Source organism: Macaca nemestrina, chromosome 4, assembly GCF_043159975.1.
Source record: "Macaca nemestrina isolate mMacNem1 chromosome 4, mMacNem.hap1, whole genome shotgun sequence".
Taxonomy (NCBI): Eukaryota; Metazoa; Chordata; class Mammalia; order Primates; family Cercopithecidae; genus Macaca; species Macaca nemestrina.
Genome location: NC_092128.1, coordinates 28,782,325 through 28,798,112, shown reverse-complemented (window position 1 = coordinate 28,798,112; position 15,788 = coordinate 28,782,325). Strand labels below are relative to the sequence as shown.

The following is a 15,788-nucleotide window of genomic DNA, read 5'->3' as shown; positions in this document are numbered from 1 at the left end:
ATGGTCATAAGGCTTTCTTTTCGTTTTATTTTATTTATTTATTTTGAGACAAGATCTCGCTCTGTCATCCAGGCTGAAGTGCAGTGGCACAATCATGGCTCACTGTAGCCTCAAACTCCCAGGCTCACTCCATCCTCTTGCCTCAGGCTCCTAAGTAGCTGGGACTATAGGCCCACATCACCACACCCAGCTAATTTTTCTGTTTTTTTGTAGAGATGGGGTCTGACTATGTTGCCCAAGCTGGTCTTGAACTCCTGGGCTCAGGCAACCTGCCAACTTTGACCTCCCAAAGTGCTGAAATTACAGGTGTGAGCCACCACACCAGACTGCTCATCTTGTTTTAAACTGTACCCTTCTTCTTCCCCACTTCCCCAACTTCCTCTTTCCTTCCCATTTCACTCTTCTTGACATTTACCATTTTCTCATTGCCTATATAATTTAATTCTTTACTTCTTTCAATTGTTATCTGCTAGCTGAAGAGTACAGTTTTTATTTGTTTGTTTGTTTTGTTTTTGAGACAGAGTCTCACTCCATCACCCAGGCTGGAGTACAGTGGCATGATCTCAGCTCATGCCTCCGCCTCCCAGGCTCAAGTAACTCTCATGCCTCAGCCTCCTGAGTAGCTTGGCTTACAGGCACACACCACCACGCCTGGCTGATTTTTGTATTATTATTATTATTATTTTTTAAGTAGAGACAGGGTTTCACCATGTTGGCCAGGCTGTTCCCAAACTCCTGGCCTCAAGTGATCCACCTGCCTCAGTCTCCCAAAGTTCTGGGATTACAGGCATGAACCACCAGAGGTTTTTTTTTTTTTTTGATGGGGTCTTGCTATGTTGCCCAGGGTGGAGTGCAGTGGCTATTCACAGGTACAGTCATAGCGCACTGCAACCTTGAACACCTGGGCTCAAGAGATCCTCCTGCCTCAGCCTCCTGAATGGCTGGAACTCCAGGCATGCACCACCATGCCTGGCTTGAACAGCAGAGTTTTAAAGGTAGAAATGCTGTTGGCTGGTCTGAGGGTGAGTGGCAGCTCCAGAGAGGAGAAGAAGACAACAGGGAAGATTGCAAGAGAAGCCAGGGATGACAGGAGCAGTGATGGGCAAGACCCTGGGAGAGGTGGAGCCTGGCTGCATCATGGGGGTAGGGACAGAAGAGGAACCAGGCCCCTCTGTTGGGCCATACGAAAGGCAGGTGCCGACTGACTCACCCAGATGACCATTAGTGGGGGCTTTCTGCCCTCCAAGTCCTACAGAAGCTATCCTACCTCTGGAGAACCCAGACTTCCTGGTCCTGCCTTGTAATACTCCCTCACAGAGCCCTGGAGTCACCCCAAAGTTATTATCATCCTCCTTATCATTATCACCCTCCTCCTCCTCATCATAGCTAACATTCACTAGCATTTACTACATGCCTGGCAAAAGTCTAAGCATTTAGCATGTATTAGCCCTTCTAATCCTCATGAGAACATTGGTGTGTGTGTGTGTGTGTGTCTGTGTGTATGTGTGTGTCTGTGTGTGAGATGGAGTCTTGCTCTGTCACCCAGGCTGGGGTGCAGTGACTCAACCGCTGCTCACTGCAACCTCTGCCTCCTGGGTTCAAGCAACTCTCCTGCCTCAGTCTCTCGAGTAGCTGGAATTACAGGCGCCCGCCACCACACCCGGCTAATTTTTGTATTTTTAGTAGAAAGAGGGTTTTGCCATGTTGGCCAAGCCGGTCTTGAACTCCTGGCCTCAAGTGATCCACCTGCTTCAGCCTCCCAAAGTGCCGGGATTACAGGTGTCAGCCACTGCGCCTGGCCCTCGTGAGAACATTTTAAAGTATATGCTAAAGTATGTGATAACATGACCTCCATTTTACAAAGGGGAAACTGAGGCACAGAGAAGTTAGTAATTTGATGGCGTTGGTGACAGGATCGGGGTTTAACCTAGGTCCTGCACCTTCAGACTCCACTCTCAAGCCACCTGTCCCCTCAGCGGTCATCATTGTTGTCCGTGTGGTGTTTTAACTTCGCCTTTTAGACAGGGAAGCCTTGTGGTTTGGCCTTGACCTCTGAAGGAGTCCATTCTGAAAACATCAGATGGGCAGCCTCCCGCCACGTCCAGTGCCACAGGACTGGATTTGCTACTGGCCACGTAGCTGCTACTGCAGATGTTAGTCCTGGAAGAGAAGGCCAGGAACTGGGGAGGAGAGGCAGCGGCTGCTGTCCCAGAGCCCCCAGCCCACTCTGTTTTCAGGAGCTGTGTCCATTTTGCATCTGTGGCTGGGGTTGGGCTGTGAGAGATCCTGCTCTCACAGGAACTGGGGCCCCGCTGCCTCCTCCCCTGCCCAACCCGGGAGGGCTGTTCTTCCCTTAGGGCCCCCATCCTTCCTGACTCATCGTAAATTAATTCACACCGAGGTATTGCTTTCCCTGTCAGGTTATGGCTTCCAGCGAGGCAGATGGCTTTTACTTCTGAGTTGGTTGGTTTCTGTGTTTTGTTATTTTTTCCTGAGAAGCCTGACAGGGCTGTCATTAGGCATTCCTCCGCCTGTGGCCAGACCGCATTCTTCGGTCACCCACCCCCTTCCCTCAGTCCCAGGAATGGAGCAAACGCTGCTGCATTTTCCAGGCCAAGGCAGATTCCTGTTCCTGGAGAAGTGGGGCCCGCTGTGAGGCCTGAGAATTTCCAGTTTGAAAGAGGGTGTCACCTCCATTCACAAGGCTGTGAGGGTGTCTGGAAAGTTATTTGCAGTTTGGTGCTAACTTCCCATTTGCCTCCAAGCTCTTATGTGGAACAAAGGACAATCTCCTGGGTCCTGTCTTCCTGTGGGTGCCCCAGGCTGTGTGGGGAGAATTGGGTCCTCTAGTCCTTTTTTTCCCGATTTCTCCTCCCTGTCCTCCACTTTCACCCCCACTTCAGGCTTCCACCAGATCCTTGGAAACCCTTTGCCTTGTCCTCAAGGCTGGCAGGCTGTTCTCTTCCTTGCAGCTGCTGGTCACAGCTGATGGCACCAGGCACACATTGGTCATGGTAGGCTGTTGTGATTTGGGTCGGCTTCCTGAGAAGACAAATTCCTTTTGTTAGAGCTTCCCAGAAATGTTTGCGAAGGGCCAGAGAGGCCCCGGGCTCCTCCGGCCATGTCTAACTTACCCAGCAATCTCGGTTTTGCCCCTGGCCAGCCAGTGCAGCTGGAAAATATCACAACTGTAATTGCCTTGCATGGAGTCGGTGCTCAAAAGTAAAGTGAGCCCCAAACATCAATTTCCAGTCCCATTTTGAAATCTATGAACCTGAGCGTTGTGAGCAAGCCGACTAGGCCTCGGGGATGAGTGAGTCATTAGGCATTGCCTCATCCGTGGCAGGTGGGGCGGGGAGGCTGCTCTTCCTGACCGGGGTGGAAGACGCCACGGCAGCCATTAGGGCTTTTGGTTTTGCTATTACTTATTCATTTAAAAGTTCTGGGCTGAGGCGGGCGCATCACCTGAGGTTGGGAGTTCGAGACCAGCCTGACCAACATGGAGAAACCCTGTTTCTACTGAAAATACAAAAAATTAGCCAGGCGTGGTGGTGCATGCCTGTAATCCCAGCTACTGGGGATGCAGAGGCAGACGAATCGCCTGAACCCGGGAGGCAGAGGTTGCAGTGAGCCAAGATCACGCCACTGCACTCCAGCCTGGCCAACAAGAGAGAAACTCTGTCTCAAAAAAAAAAAAAAAGTTCTTACTTATTGAAGTAATATAAGCACATTGCCAAAATGTGAAAATAAAGGATAGAAAAAATTTACTTCAAATCCGCCTTCTTCTATCTTAGCAGGCATTGTGAACATTTTGGTTTATATTTTTGTCATTTTAGTGTCTTAGGTTCTTGGGTTCTTCTCAGGGGTCCTTGATTTTTCATTATCGCAAAAAACTTTCAAATTGCAGGAATGGAGTTTTTAGCTGTTGTTAACATTTACATGCTCTTTCTGTCCACACACATATGGACACACACAGACATAAACGTATCTGTGTATGTGTGTGTTTTTGTGCATGCGTGCGTTTGTGTGTGTGTGTGTTTAGAAATAGGGTGTTGCTCTATTGTCCAGGCTGGAGTACAGTGGTATGATCATAACTCACTCTCAATCATAGCTCACTCTAGCCTCCAACTCCCAGGCTCAAGCAGTCCTCCTGCCTCAGCTTAAGTAGCTGGGACTATAGGAATGCGTCCCCAAGCCTGTCTAATTTTTTAATTTTAATTTTTTGTGGAGATGGGGTCTTGCTTTGTTGCCCAGGCTGGTCTCAAACTCCTGGGCTCCAGCAATCCTCCTGCCTTGGGCTCCCAAAGTGCTGGGTTTACAGGCGTAAGCCACCATGCCCAACCTGCATATGTGTTATTACTGTTGGCCTTTAGTTTTGATAGTTGGCCTTAAGGAACCCAAGGGTATGGACTAAAATGCCTGGTTCTTGTCTCACCTCTGCCACTTGTTATCTTTGCCTTTATGTCCCTTTACCACTCCAATCTGCTTTAGCTCTAAAACACAAATAGCTCATTTCTGTTCTGTTATCAGGTCATCTGACCAGATCAAGTGAGATCATGAAGATGAAGCTTGGTTAACTAAGGCTCTAGCCCCAAATAAGTCATCGGCAAGACTTAGTTGTGGCCCAGTGCTGCAAACAAAGGGCAATTTGGGTTAATGAAGATGCTTTCTCAGCATCTTCAGTGGCAGAGGACCTGAGTACCTCCCACACTGGACAGTCTGTGCCGAATCCTGGGGTGCTTTGGCTCCTGGATGCCATTATAAGGGCATAAGCTGGGGTGAAGGACACTAGCTCATCTCACTGTGACCCAAGCAGGGAAAAATGTCTCAAGATTATGTAGGTGGTCTGAGCAGTGAGTGAGTGGTTAACCCAGCCAGGCATTATACTGCCCTCTGTATGGGCAGCGGGAAGTACCATGTAAAGCTTGAATGCTAACTCCACGTTGATACCCAAGGACATTGCTTTTGACTCACCCAGACTTGTGTTTAGGAGGTAAGTGAAAGACCATTGGCACATTAATCATAATTATTTAGACTGACTTTGGTCATGCCTGGCTTTCTGAATGGCTTGCATACCAGTTGTCTAGGCTATTTCCTGGAAGTGGAGTTAATGTTGGGGGTCAGAAGAACCCTCTGCTTCCCCCAACGGGGTCAGTGTGCATGGTTTGGCTTGGGTCCTGACTCAACAGAGTGCTTATTAAGTGCAAAAGCAATGTTGGCAGTAGACTGTGAGCACTCTTTTTTCCCCCCAAAACACCTTCAAATCCATTATTACATTTTATCCTATGAGGTGGTAAGGCAGATATTGCTTTCCCAATTTTCAAGCTGAGGAAACTAAGGCCACAGCAAGTTCCACAGCCAGTTAGTGGCAAAGGCAGACCTAGAACCCAGCTCTCTGGACTCCTGGCCCTGTGCTCATTTGGGAAATGGCAGCATGACTGCCAGCTTGCCAGGCAGAATAATTACCCAGCAATCTGGACCTTCCTTCTGTTGTGCAGTTCACACTCATGGTGGCTCATTCTCCTGTGTTGCTGCTGTCTTTATGCACAGACAGCAGAGGCAGGGCTCAGAAGAGGCATAGGCAGCCCAGCTCTCCCCTTCTTTTCCAATATGTGTTCCCCATCACCCAGGTGCTGCTGGATGAGGAAAGAGAGGCCATGGCGAAATCCCGCCGGCTGGAGCGCAGCACCAGCAGCTTCAGTTACTCCTCATACCACACCCTGGAGGAGGTAGGTCTGGCCAGTCAAGCTCTGGGCTCTCTTGTATCTTTGGTCCCCTTAGGGTTTCCTGACTCATGCAGAAACTAGTGAAGGACTCCAAGGTTATGGAAAACTGTGACTGACACTTGGGGACTGTACAACAGACATTAGTTCAAGGTCTCTTAGGCAGAGAGTCATATTCAAAGATGTCCAGAAGCCACAATTCAGATAGAGGGGACAGTAGTTCAATTGTACAGCCCTAGGCAGGTACAGAGCAGAGTAATGGGTCTACTAGGCAGAACACTAAGTCAGGGACCCATTATGGGCCAGAATAGAGCAGGTAGAAGCTACCCTCATCTTGACAGAGCCGGAGCATCGCCATCTTGAACAAACACCACCATTCTAAGTTCCCTTTGATTAAAAAACTGCCTAATTCCAGTGCTTATAGTTAAAAAAAAAAAGGACAAAAATCATCCAGAAACCCCTCTCAGGTTGATTTCTCTAAAATAAACCTGTCCTTGACTGTGAAGCCACCTTTTGTGTTTCTTTCCTCTTTCTTTTACTCTTACACATATCCAGTCCTCCAGTTAGGGACCTAGGGCTCTCAGCCTCTCCGTGACCAGTCCTGGTGTTCAGTGGTCCCAGCCATGGGTGCTGGAGTATATAATATGAGGGGCAGGAAGCCAGGCACATTGGACAGTCATGTTTGTAGAATAAAAGAGAGGTGCCTTCACTTGGAGAAAGTTCATGATCACAGTTGCAGTCAGCCAGGGCAAGCAACTTGTTTATAAAGGAGAATGTACACAGAGGGTGCAGGGATGCCCATTCCAGAAAGGAAATCAAGGCACACTTCTCATTTTGCGTGTCAAGGATATGACATTCTTGATATCATTCATCTATTATCATCATCACTTTTCCCACTTCACAAGTCATGCAATAGAGAATCCATTTTCTTTCATATATTTGTTAATTTAATTACATGTATTGAAAGAACAAGAGAATGAAATAATACAGTCTGGCACTATTTATTGATGACAAAGATAAATAAAACAAGAACTCTGCGTTCAAGGAGCTTACAGTCTAAAAAGAGCAAGAAGATAAAAACATCATTACAAGGTCTGTGAGATCTATCAAATGGATTGAATGGGCCAAAGAATGGAGGCAAGAGAGAATTTCCAACCAGAGAGAGCCATGTGGGTCAAGCCTGGGGATTTGAGCAGGCTCAGCACACACTGTTCTCCCAGGCTAAGGCATAGCTCTGCACAGAGCAAGGAGCCTGGGAATCCAGCAAGATCACAACTCACTTCCTTTAGCTCTGAGGGAATGCTCTATTTTTGCAATTCTTTATCTGGTTCTTTTAGACCCTCTGAGGAGGTAGGAAACCATTGATGAGAGTGGGAAAGGGCAGGGAGAACATTCAGAGAGTCCCTGGTGTTCATCCCACTTCCTGCTTAACTGCCAATCTTACACGTGTCTTTCCTTTTAGATATATAGCTGGATTGACAACTTTGTAACGGAGCATTCCGATATTGTCTCAAAAATTCAGATTGGCAACAGCTTTGAAAACCGGTCCATTCTTGTCCTGAAGGTAAAAGCCAACAGCGTCAACCTGCGCACTCTACATTAAGGGCCTCTGGCATAAGATTGAGCTCATGTGGGGCAGTGGTTGGGCGGGAGTTTCAGGGAGAAGGACAATATGTCTACTCCTGTCTCCAGGTGACCCATAAGCTTTGGGGTTGCGGCATTCAGAGATCCACCCTTGTAGGTATGAAGAGGTGACAGTGTGGTGACCTAGCCTGTCCTTGGTCAGGAAGTAGGTGGGAGGATGGCTAAGGAGCTGGGGCTGCAGAGTGGCAGTTGTCGCCCTGGACTTGGGATGTGAGTGTGGGTGAGTTGGCATTCTATTACCTCAGTTGCTTCATCCGTTCAATGGGAAGAGAGGTACACAGAGGGCCCATTTGCTAATGAGTTCATCTGGCTCAGACAGCCCTGCAGATATGCCTGAGTCTATAGAGAAGCCTCCCAGCCCTTCACAGGAGCCACTGGAACAGAAATCAAGCAAACTCAGCACCCTGCAGTTCCCTGGGTCATGAAGGAAGTAGGAGAGGTGAATGCAGAGCCCATCAGAAAGCAATTCTTAGTTTGAGCCCAAAAGGGCACCCAGGAGTGTGGACCCTGCGGGGCGTTTAGCATCAGCTGTCAGGAAGGACAGGTGCTTGCTGCCGCTCTCAACAATTCTCTGGTGGGCTCTTCTGAACAGCCAAGTGGACCCACCTAACTTGGGATTTGACTTAACCTGTCCCTGCTTCCATTTCTCCAGGGGCCGTGGTCTTCTCTTTCTAATGCTGTCTGAAGCCTTGCTACTCAAAGCATGGCCCCTGCAAGGCAGCATCAACATCACCTGGGAGCTTAGTAGAACTGCCAAACCTCAGACCCTCCCCAGACCTACTAAGTCAGAATCTGCACTGGAATAAGATCCCCAGGAGACTCATGTGCCCATTAGAGTTTGAGAAACCCTGGTCTTAAGATACTTTCAATCCTGGGAAATTCTGTGCTTCTGGATGGATCACTTTGCTCCCCAAGGGCACCACTATATTTTCAAAGGCCCTCACAAATGTGCATTTTTGGGCACACGGACAGGTACCTGCACACACACCCTCTTACCTAGTGCGTAAAGCTGCCCCAGGCAGTGAGGATGCCTCGGGGGCCTCCTTCCAGGTAGCCCAGAGGCAGTAGCTGTCTGAGTTCAAACCTGTGTTTGGGGCCTGATTCTTTTTCTCAGTTCAGCACTGGAGGTTCTCGGCACCCAGCCATCTGGATTGACACTGGAATTCATTCCCGGGAGTGGATCACCCACGCCACCGGCATCTGGACTGCCAATAAGGTCAGCATGGACCTGTAGCCAAGGTGCACCCATGATGGGGGCTGTAACTAGGGGCAGCGACTTACTATTTAAGGATGCCTCCAGTTGAACAATTACACTCAGGGTGCTGTCTCCCTCCTGCCCTTTGGGGCAGCCATCGTGCACTCTTACCTTTTGCAGCACAGAGCCCACATTGATCCCCTGCCTTCTAGTTGTTTAAAATCCAAGCCTTTGGTTCTGCATAAAAGATATACCTAAGGGGTTTCACGCCACCCTTTCCTGCAGCCACTGGCTGTGCAAATGTCCTGAGCCACCTCCCAGGAGACCAGTGGGGCCTCCCATCCCTCCTCACTCTTTCTTGCAGATTGTCAGTGATTATGGCAAAGACCGTGTCCTGACAGATATACTGAAGGCCATGGACATCTTTATAGAGCTCGTCACAAACCCTGATGGGTTTGCTTTTACCCACAGCATGGTGAGGGCACCTGGGAAGGATGGAAGGAGGGGGTCAGCTCTAGGGGGATGGAGAAAAGGTCACTGTACTTTGGGAACCAGCCCCTCCAGAGCCTCTTTGCCGAAGTCCTCACCAAGGGCAGGAAGGCTGCTCAGGTACTGCACCTGCAGCCTCTTGCCCTCTGACCTCTTTCTTGCTGCCCAGGGAAGGCCACTATTGGCAGCCTATGCCCAGCCTCTCCCCAGACCCTGACTTCAACTACACAGTATCTGAGCTGCATCCTTGGCCCAGCCCCATGCCAGCTCCATCCTGTCCTGGCAATTCCTTCCCTTTGCTCCTCCCTGCCCCACCAGGGTCCCCTACCCCCATAGGCCAGGATATCAGAGGCTCCCATTCCTGGGAATGGGCCCAGTGAATGAGGTCACCTGACCTGGGCTTTCCCAGAACCGCTTATGGCGGAAGAACAAGTCCATCAGACCTGGAATCTTCTGCATTGGCGTGGATCTCAACAGGAATTGGAAGTCGGGCTTTGGAGGTATGGCAACCTACTGTCCTGGGGCAGGGTTGGAGAAGAGGTGTTGGCCCACGGCAGGTTCTCCCACTCAGTCAGATTATGTTGACTCAACTTGGGAGGCACAGGACAATGTAGTCAGCTGATATGCATGAGTCACGGCCAGGGACAGGCAAGCACATATCTCAGACTGCCGTGGGTATGGGAGAGGTTGTGTGTGTGTGTTGAATGTACACATGTGCTAAACCTTCATGGGAAACATTTAGGGAGCCCCCAGCTCCTGAAATGAGGACTAACTACATGGGTCAAATCCTAAATATGACAGAGAAAGGCTTAAAGGAGGTACTAAGTAGCCTTGCTTGTTGCTCAAAATCCAGAGTTTACGGTGCTCCCAAAATATCCCTAGCCCTGCCCTGAAGGGAGCACAACACGAAGAAATGCCTCTGAGCTCTTTCCCTGAGAGCTAGGCCTGAAATCTGCCCTTTGGGGAGGCCAGGGCAATAGTTTCAAGTGTCCAATAGAATGACCCACTTTTTTTTCTTGTTTTCTTTTTTTTGAGACAAGGTCTCACTCTATCATCCAGGCTGGAGTGCAGTGGTGTGATCATGACTCACTGCAGCTTTGACCTCTTGGGCTCCGGTGATCCTCCCACCTCAGCCTCCCAAGTAGCCAGGACCACAGGTGTGCACCACCACGCCCGGCTAATTTTTGTTTTTGTTTTGAGACAGGGTCTCTCTCCGTCACCCAGGCTGGAGTGCGGTGGTGTGATCTCAGCTCACTGCAACGTCTGCCTCCTGGGTTCAAGTGATTCTCCTGTCTCAGCCTCCTGAGTAGCTGGGACTACAGGTGCCCACCGCCACGCCTGGCTACTTTTTGTATTTTTAGTAGAGACAGAATTTCCCCATATTGGTCAGGCTGGTCTCAAACGCCTGACCTCAGGTGATCCACCCGCGTCGGCCTCCCAAAGTGCTGGAATTACAGGCATGAGGCACCTCCCCCAGCCAATTTTTGTATTTTTTAAAAATTTTGTAGAGACGATGTTTCGCCATGTTCCCTCGGCTGATCTTGAACTTTTGGGCTCAAGGGAATCAGCCGCCTAGGCCTCCCGAAGTACTGGGACAGGCGTAAGCCACCACGCCCGGCCTTGAGCAAATTCTTTATCATCAAGGCTGGCTTGAGCCTGGTTTTTATTTTTGACCCATTACTTTATGACCCTGGTGCATACTTGCAGAGCTGTCTCATCCTAGTGAGGGGGAGGGGGCAGCTTTCTCCTGAGTTCCTCGGTGTTTTTCCCGGATTATCTCCCTTGCCATGCGAGGGGCACAGGGATTGGGAAATTGAGGCCTCCAGAAAGCTCAGAGACAGGTCCATGGACCCTGGAAATACAGCAATTTGATGGGCAGGACAATTTGATGGGTCCAGTTAAGACAGAGATTCCAGAACAGACACAGCCCTCGGCCCCCAGACGTGGAATCTGCACTTCACCGGGGTCAGGGTTTGGCTCCACAGGGACGGTGCCATTGCTGTTGATAATCAGACCTACAGGCTGGTGTCCAAACCAAGGAGGTAGAACATTTAAATCTGGATGCCCATTGCTTTAAAAATCTGGCTTCTTGGAGTCTGTTCTCACTGAAAAATAAGGATGGCCCCTAAGCACTGAGAGTGAGGCCCCTGGCCCGGAGTGTGGGGGTTCTAACTGCTTTTGTAAGGGAACCAGACCATGCAAAATTAGGCATTTCCACCTCCAAATGAACAGACGCTTGCCTCAGCGGGGGCGTCCATGAGGCCCCTCAGCACTGACTGGAGTGAGTGCCCATGCACCCCAAGATAGGCTGGCTAGTAGAAAGAGAAATTACCTCTTAAAGAAAATAACCGCTGTGGGTCTCGCCACAGGAGAAAAAAAAAATCCGTATACACACAATGTACAAAACAATTATGGAAAAAAAGCCCAGAGGGGGCAAAAAGCTCCCATAATCCCACCACTCAAAGATCACTGTTTTTAATAATTTACCATGTCCTTCCAGAGATTTCCCCTTGCTACAAATTACATTTTTAGAGAAGGAAAAATAAATAACTAATGAATCCATTAGCAGGTACTTGTGAAACAGGCAGACTCAGAGGACCTTGACTGTGAGCGTCAGAGATGCAGGCAGCTAATTCCCATTTGGCCAGGGGAAGATTAGTTTATTCTGCTTAGCTCACACCAGAACTAATGGCCTGAAGTGTTTCTCCATATTTGGGCAAAGCCACCTGGTCGTTGGCAGGGGAACGGCTTTCTGTGCGTGGGCCGCAAAGGCAGACAAAGCCTTCAACCTCCCCCGCTCTGCGCATCTGTTGCTGTTTGTCATTCATCAAGTGGAGCAGGTGCAGGAGCTCCCGGCAGACACAATAAACAAGGCCGCTGTTAGCTGGGCTGATTCCAGCCTGGGGGCTGCCTTTCACCCCCTAGGTCTCCTGGCACCTCCCCTTCTAACCAGGGTCCCCATCCCAGGTGAGGACCACCACACCGAGAGGGGGTGCGCTCCCTGGGCCTCTCTGGGGCCAGCAAGAGTGTGTGTCTGGGTTGGTGACTCAGGCTGGACGATTTTGTTTATGGTTTTGTTATTGCCTTAATTGAATGGCTGTGTAACGAGTAACCTGTAGACCATCCCTCCCACCCGTGCCTGGCCTCCCGTGCATTCTTGGGGAGGACCCCTGTGCTGCATTCCTAGAGCATCATCTGAAGTGGTCCATGGGCCAGCCCCCTGCCCCAGGAGTCAAGAGGAATGCTGTGGCCTCCTCAGGAGACTTCAGAAGTTGAGGCAATCCCTGATCTCTGGACGGTGCCACCATTCCAGGGAAGAGGAGTGAGAGGAGAAACTGGGATGACTCCTTCCAAGCGTGTCCTTAGCCTACAAAGTCTTGACCAGCTCAGTGCAGCCCAACCCTCCCCTCGGGAATAAGGGAAAAGCAGAGGAGGAGCGGAAGAGGAAGAGAGAGATGGGGTGAAGGCAAAGAATCGGGGAGAGATGGGAACAAATGGAACTTGGGAAAAGAATAAAAGCCCTGCTCCTCTTTGTTCGCTCCCTCATCTTAAGTCCCCAAGAAGAATTTTCAAAGACTTCTTTGCACTTCTGGCTCCCAGAACAGCCTCAGGCAACTATGCGGAACTATTCTCCCACATTGATTTCCCATGTCCCCAGACCCCAAGTTCATGGCTCACCTGGAGCCATGGCTGTGGCAAAGCTTGAGCTGACACTGAGTCTGAGCCCTCGACTGACGGCACACCCAGGAAGGATCAGCCTAAAGGTGTTGCTGCTCAGTAGGGGAAGCCAGGGTTGGCGCAGAGACTTACAGTTTTCTCTGGATGCAACTTCTGAGCCAGGCGCACCTTCCTAAAGGGACTACAGGACAAGCCGAGGGGGCTCCCTGCAGGGCTTCAGAACTGCGGGGTATGGTGTGGCTGCAGTCCTCTGACATTAGGTTGCAGCAGTAACAAATATCCATCCCGATCTCAGTGGCTTGACACAACAAAAGTTTGTCTTTCATGTGCACAAAGTCCAATATGAATAGATGACTCTCCTTGGCAGCTTTCTTCTAGCAGTGAGAGAGGGATCCAGGAGGCTGTTTCTATCTAGAATTTTTTTTTGCTTCCAGCCACACAGACAGAAAAGAACATGGAGAAGTCACACTTGCTCTTAACAATCTCAACCCAGAAGTGCCATGTCATTTCTGTTCACCTTTTCATTGGTCAAAGTAGTCACATGACCTCGGTCAACCTGCAAAGGAGGCTGGGAAATGCAGGGGAACACATGGGTATTTTGTGAGCGCCATCTGTGTCGCACATGGGGATTCGACTCTTTGGGTGGCTTTATTTTACTTCCAGGAAATGGTTCTAACAGCAACCCCTGCTCAGAGACTTATCATGGGCCCTCCCCTCAGTCGGAGCCAGAGGTGGCTGCCATAGTGAACTTCATCACAGCCCATGGCAACTTCAAGGCTCTGATCTCCATCCACAGCTACTCTCAGATGCTCATGTACCCTTACGGCCGATCTCTGGAGCCTGTTTCAAATCAGAGGGAGTTGGTGAGACTGGCTGCTTAGGGCCTGGGGAGAAGAGACCCCTTCTCAGGAAAATCCATATCTGTCATACTCCCAGAGGGCTCAGATTGTTACTCGGAATGCAAGGGTCTGGACCGATAGACCCCATGGTGCAGGGGAGGGGTAGGGGGAGCTTGCTGTTCTCATGTGTGATCAAGTTCAAAGCCGGAGATGCTGTGCTCCCTTCTCACAAGGGCCATCTCCACCTTCAATTTCCAGGACTCCTAAATCCATGCTTCTCACCAGGTGGTGAGGGTGGGGGAGTGTGTGGGAGCCCTGGGGAGCCCCTGCCTTTCACCCTGCCGATGTCATCTTGCAGTACGATCTTGCCAAGGATGCGGTGGAGGCCTTGTATAAGGTCCACGGGATCGAGTACTTTTTTGGCAGCATCAGCACCACCCTCTGTGAGTGATTCTCCCCTGCCCTGCTTCAGACACCACATCCACCTGGGGTTGGCCGCAGGGCAGTGCTATGGATCTAGCTGGGCTGGCCCAAAGCTGCCTCCCAACCGGATAGAAGGGTAACGGTGGTACCCAGGCAGCTGTTTCTTGGCAGCCTTTGTGCACAGCTCCCAATGCCTGGCTTACTGCAAGGTTCCTAAGCCTGGTAGCCTGCAGGAGTTTTCTTTTGCAGGAGTAGAGAATGGGTTGGGTGCATGGCTGTGATCCCGGTTGAGGCCTGGGCAGGAAGCCCGGTGTGGCCTGGGGTGGGTGGAGGTTTGGCTTCCAGAGCCCACTTTCCACTCAGGATGCCTCTGTACCTTGCAGCCACATCCCCTTCTTCCTTTTGGAGTCACATTTTGGACTTTTTGTTTCTAGATGTGGCCAGTGGGATCACCGTTGACTGGGCCTACGACAGTGGCATCAAGTATGCCTTCAGCTTTGAGCTCCGGGACACTGGGCGCTATGGCTTCCTGCTGCCCGCCACACAAATCATCCCCACGGCCCAGGAGACGTGGATGGCGCTCCGGACCATCATGGAGCACACCCTGAATCACCCTTACTAGCAGCACGACTGAGGGCAGGGCGGGAGGCTCCATCCTTCTCCCCAAGGTCTGCGGCTCCTCCTGAAACCCAAGTTATGCATCCCCATCCCCATGCCCTCATCCCGACCTCTTAGAAAATAAATACAAGTTTGAACAGGCTTCGCTGCCTCTCATGTTGGCTACCACCCCTATGGGCTCAGCACTGACAAGGGGACGAGAGAGCTTCTTCTCATTCCCCGGGGGAGCCTGAAATGTGGGGGAAGCCTCTTCATTCTCCATGCTACCTTCAGGAAAATAAAGGGGGTAGAGGCTGTAGCTTTTCTCCTCTTGCAGTGTTTTCAGGGCCTAGAACAGAGAAGGCACACATTGTCCCAGCATATTTACATTTTAAGATGCCCTGGAGAGGACAATGTTTGCTCTAAAGGAGAGCATTTCTGATGGGGGCATTTCTGCCACCTTGAGGGAAAGGTTGTCCCAGACAGGCCATCTCCGCCTCAGTTGGCTTCACTTCCCATGCAGGGAGGGGGCAGGAACACATTTTGGAAGTTACCACTCACCCCACAACCCAACACGAATGAGTCATTGGTTTATGACCTGCTCCCCCTGAGGTGTCCTCAAAGGCTCCCTTGGTCTTGGGAACACAGGCTCAGAGCTAGTCAGAGCCAGCACATCAAAGCACTGCATATCCAGGAAGAAGAGCTTCTCCTCATCCTCATCATCACCGACACCATCCTGGTTGTCATCCCTGAGCTGTGTTAAGTAGGCACTTCCCCCAAGAGAGTTAAAGGGGCACTCTTGTGAGATACTGAAGAGGAGCCTTCCCCCAGCCCCAGGCTTCCTTGTACCTTTTGCCTCTTCATTCCACCTGCTGCGTTCTGGGAAATGATGGGACTGGCAGGCTGTACTGGGCAGCAGGGATAGCGGGGCTGTTTGCTCTGCCCTCAGGAAGGCAGATAACCCCTAGAAACAGGAAGAGCCAAATGAGGTTGTGTAAATCTGAGGCAGAAACATTAGTCGTGAGAGCAAGACTTGCATTTGCAAGAGCCAGGCTGTGTGTGTGTTTGTGTGTGCGTGTGTGTGTGTGCATGTGTGTGTGCATGTGTGTGCACGTGTGTATGTGTGCGTGAATGAAACTGGATGACCACAAGCCAACCCCTGGAGGACACGGAGACAGAGAAGAAAACAGAGTGAAACAA

General features: G+C 50.5%; 1 protein-coding gene across 2 annotated transcripts in view; it reads left to right on the top strand.

Moving 5' to 3' along the window:
- Positions 1–14,751, top strand: part of LOC105471392 (carboxypeptidase A5) — a 30,623-nt gene extending 15,872 nt beyond the window's left edge. For both annotated transcript variants that reach the window (XM_071094507.1, XM_011723859.2), the window contains 8 exons: positions 5,631–5,729; positions 7,186–7,287; positions 8,482–8,583; positions 8,927–9,037; positions 9,461–9,551; positions 13,393–13,592; positions 13,927–14,011; positions 14,426–14,751. In XM_071094507.1, coding sequence (XP_070950608.1) covers positions 5,631–5,729; positions 7,186–7,287; positions 8,482–8,583; positions 8,927–9,037; positions 9,461–9,551; positions 13,393–13,592; positions 13,927–14,011; positions 14,426–14,613 — 978 coding nt within the window. In that variant the 3' untranslated portion in view covers positions 14,614–14,751. The remainder of the gene's footprint in view (positions 1–5,630; positions 5,730–7,185; positions 7,288–8,481; positions 8,584–8,926; positions 9,038–9,460; positions 9,552–13,392; positions 13,593–13,926; positions 14,012–14,425) is intronic.
- Positions 14,752–15,788: the final 1,037 nt, after the last annotated feature.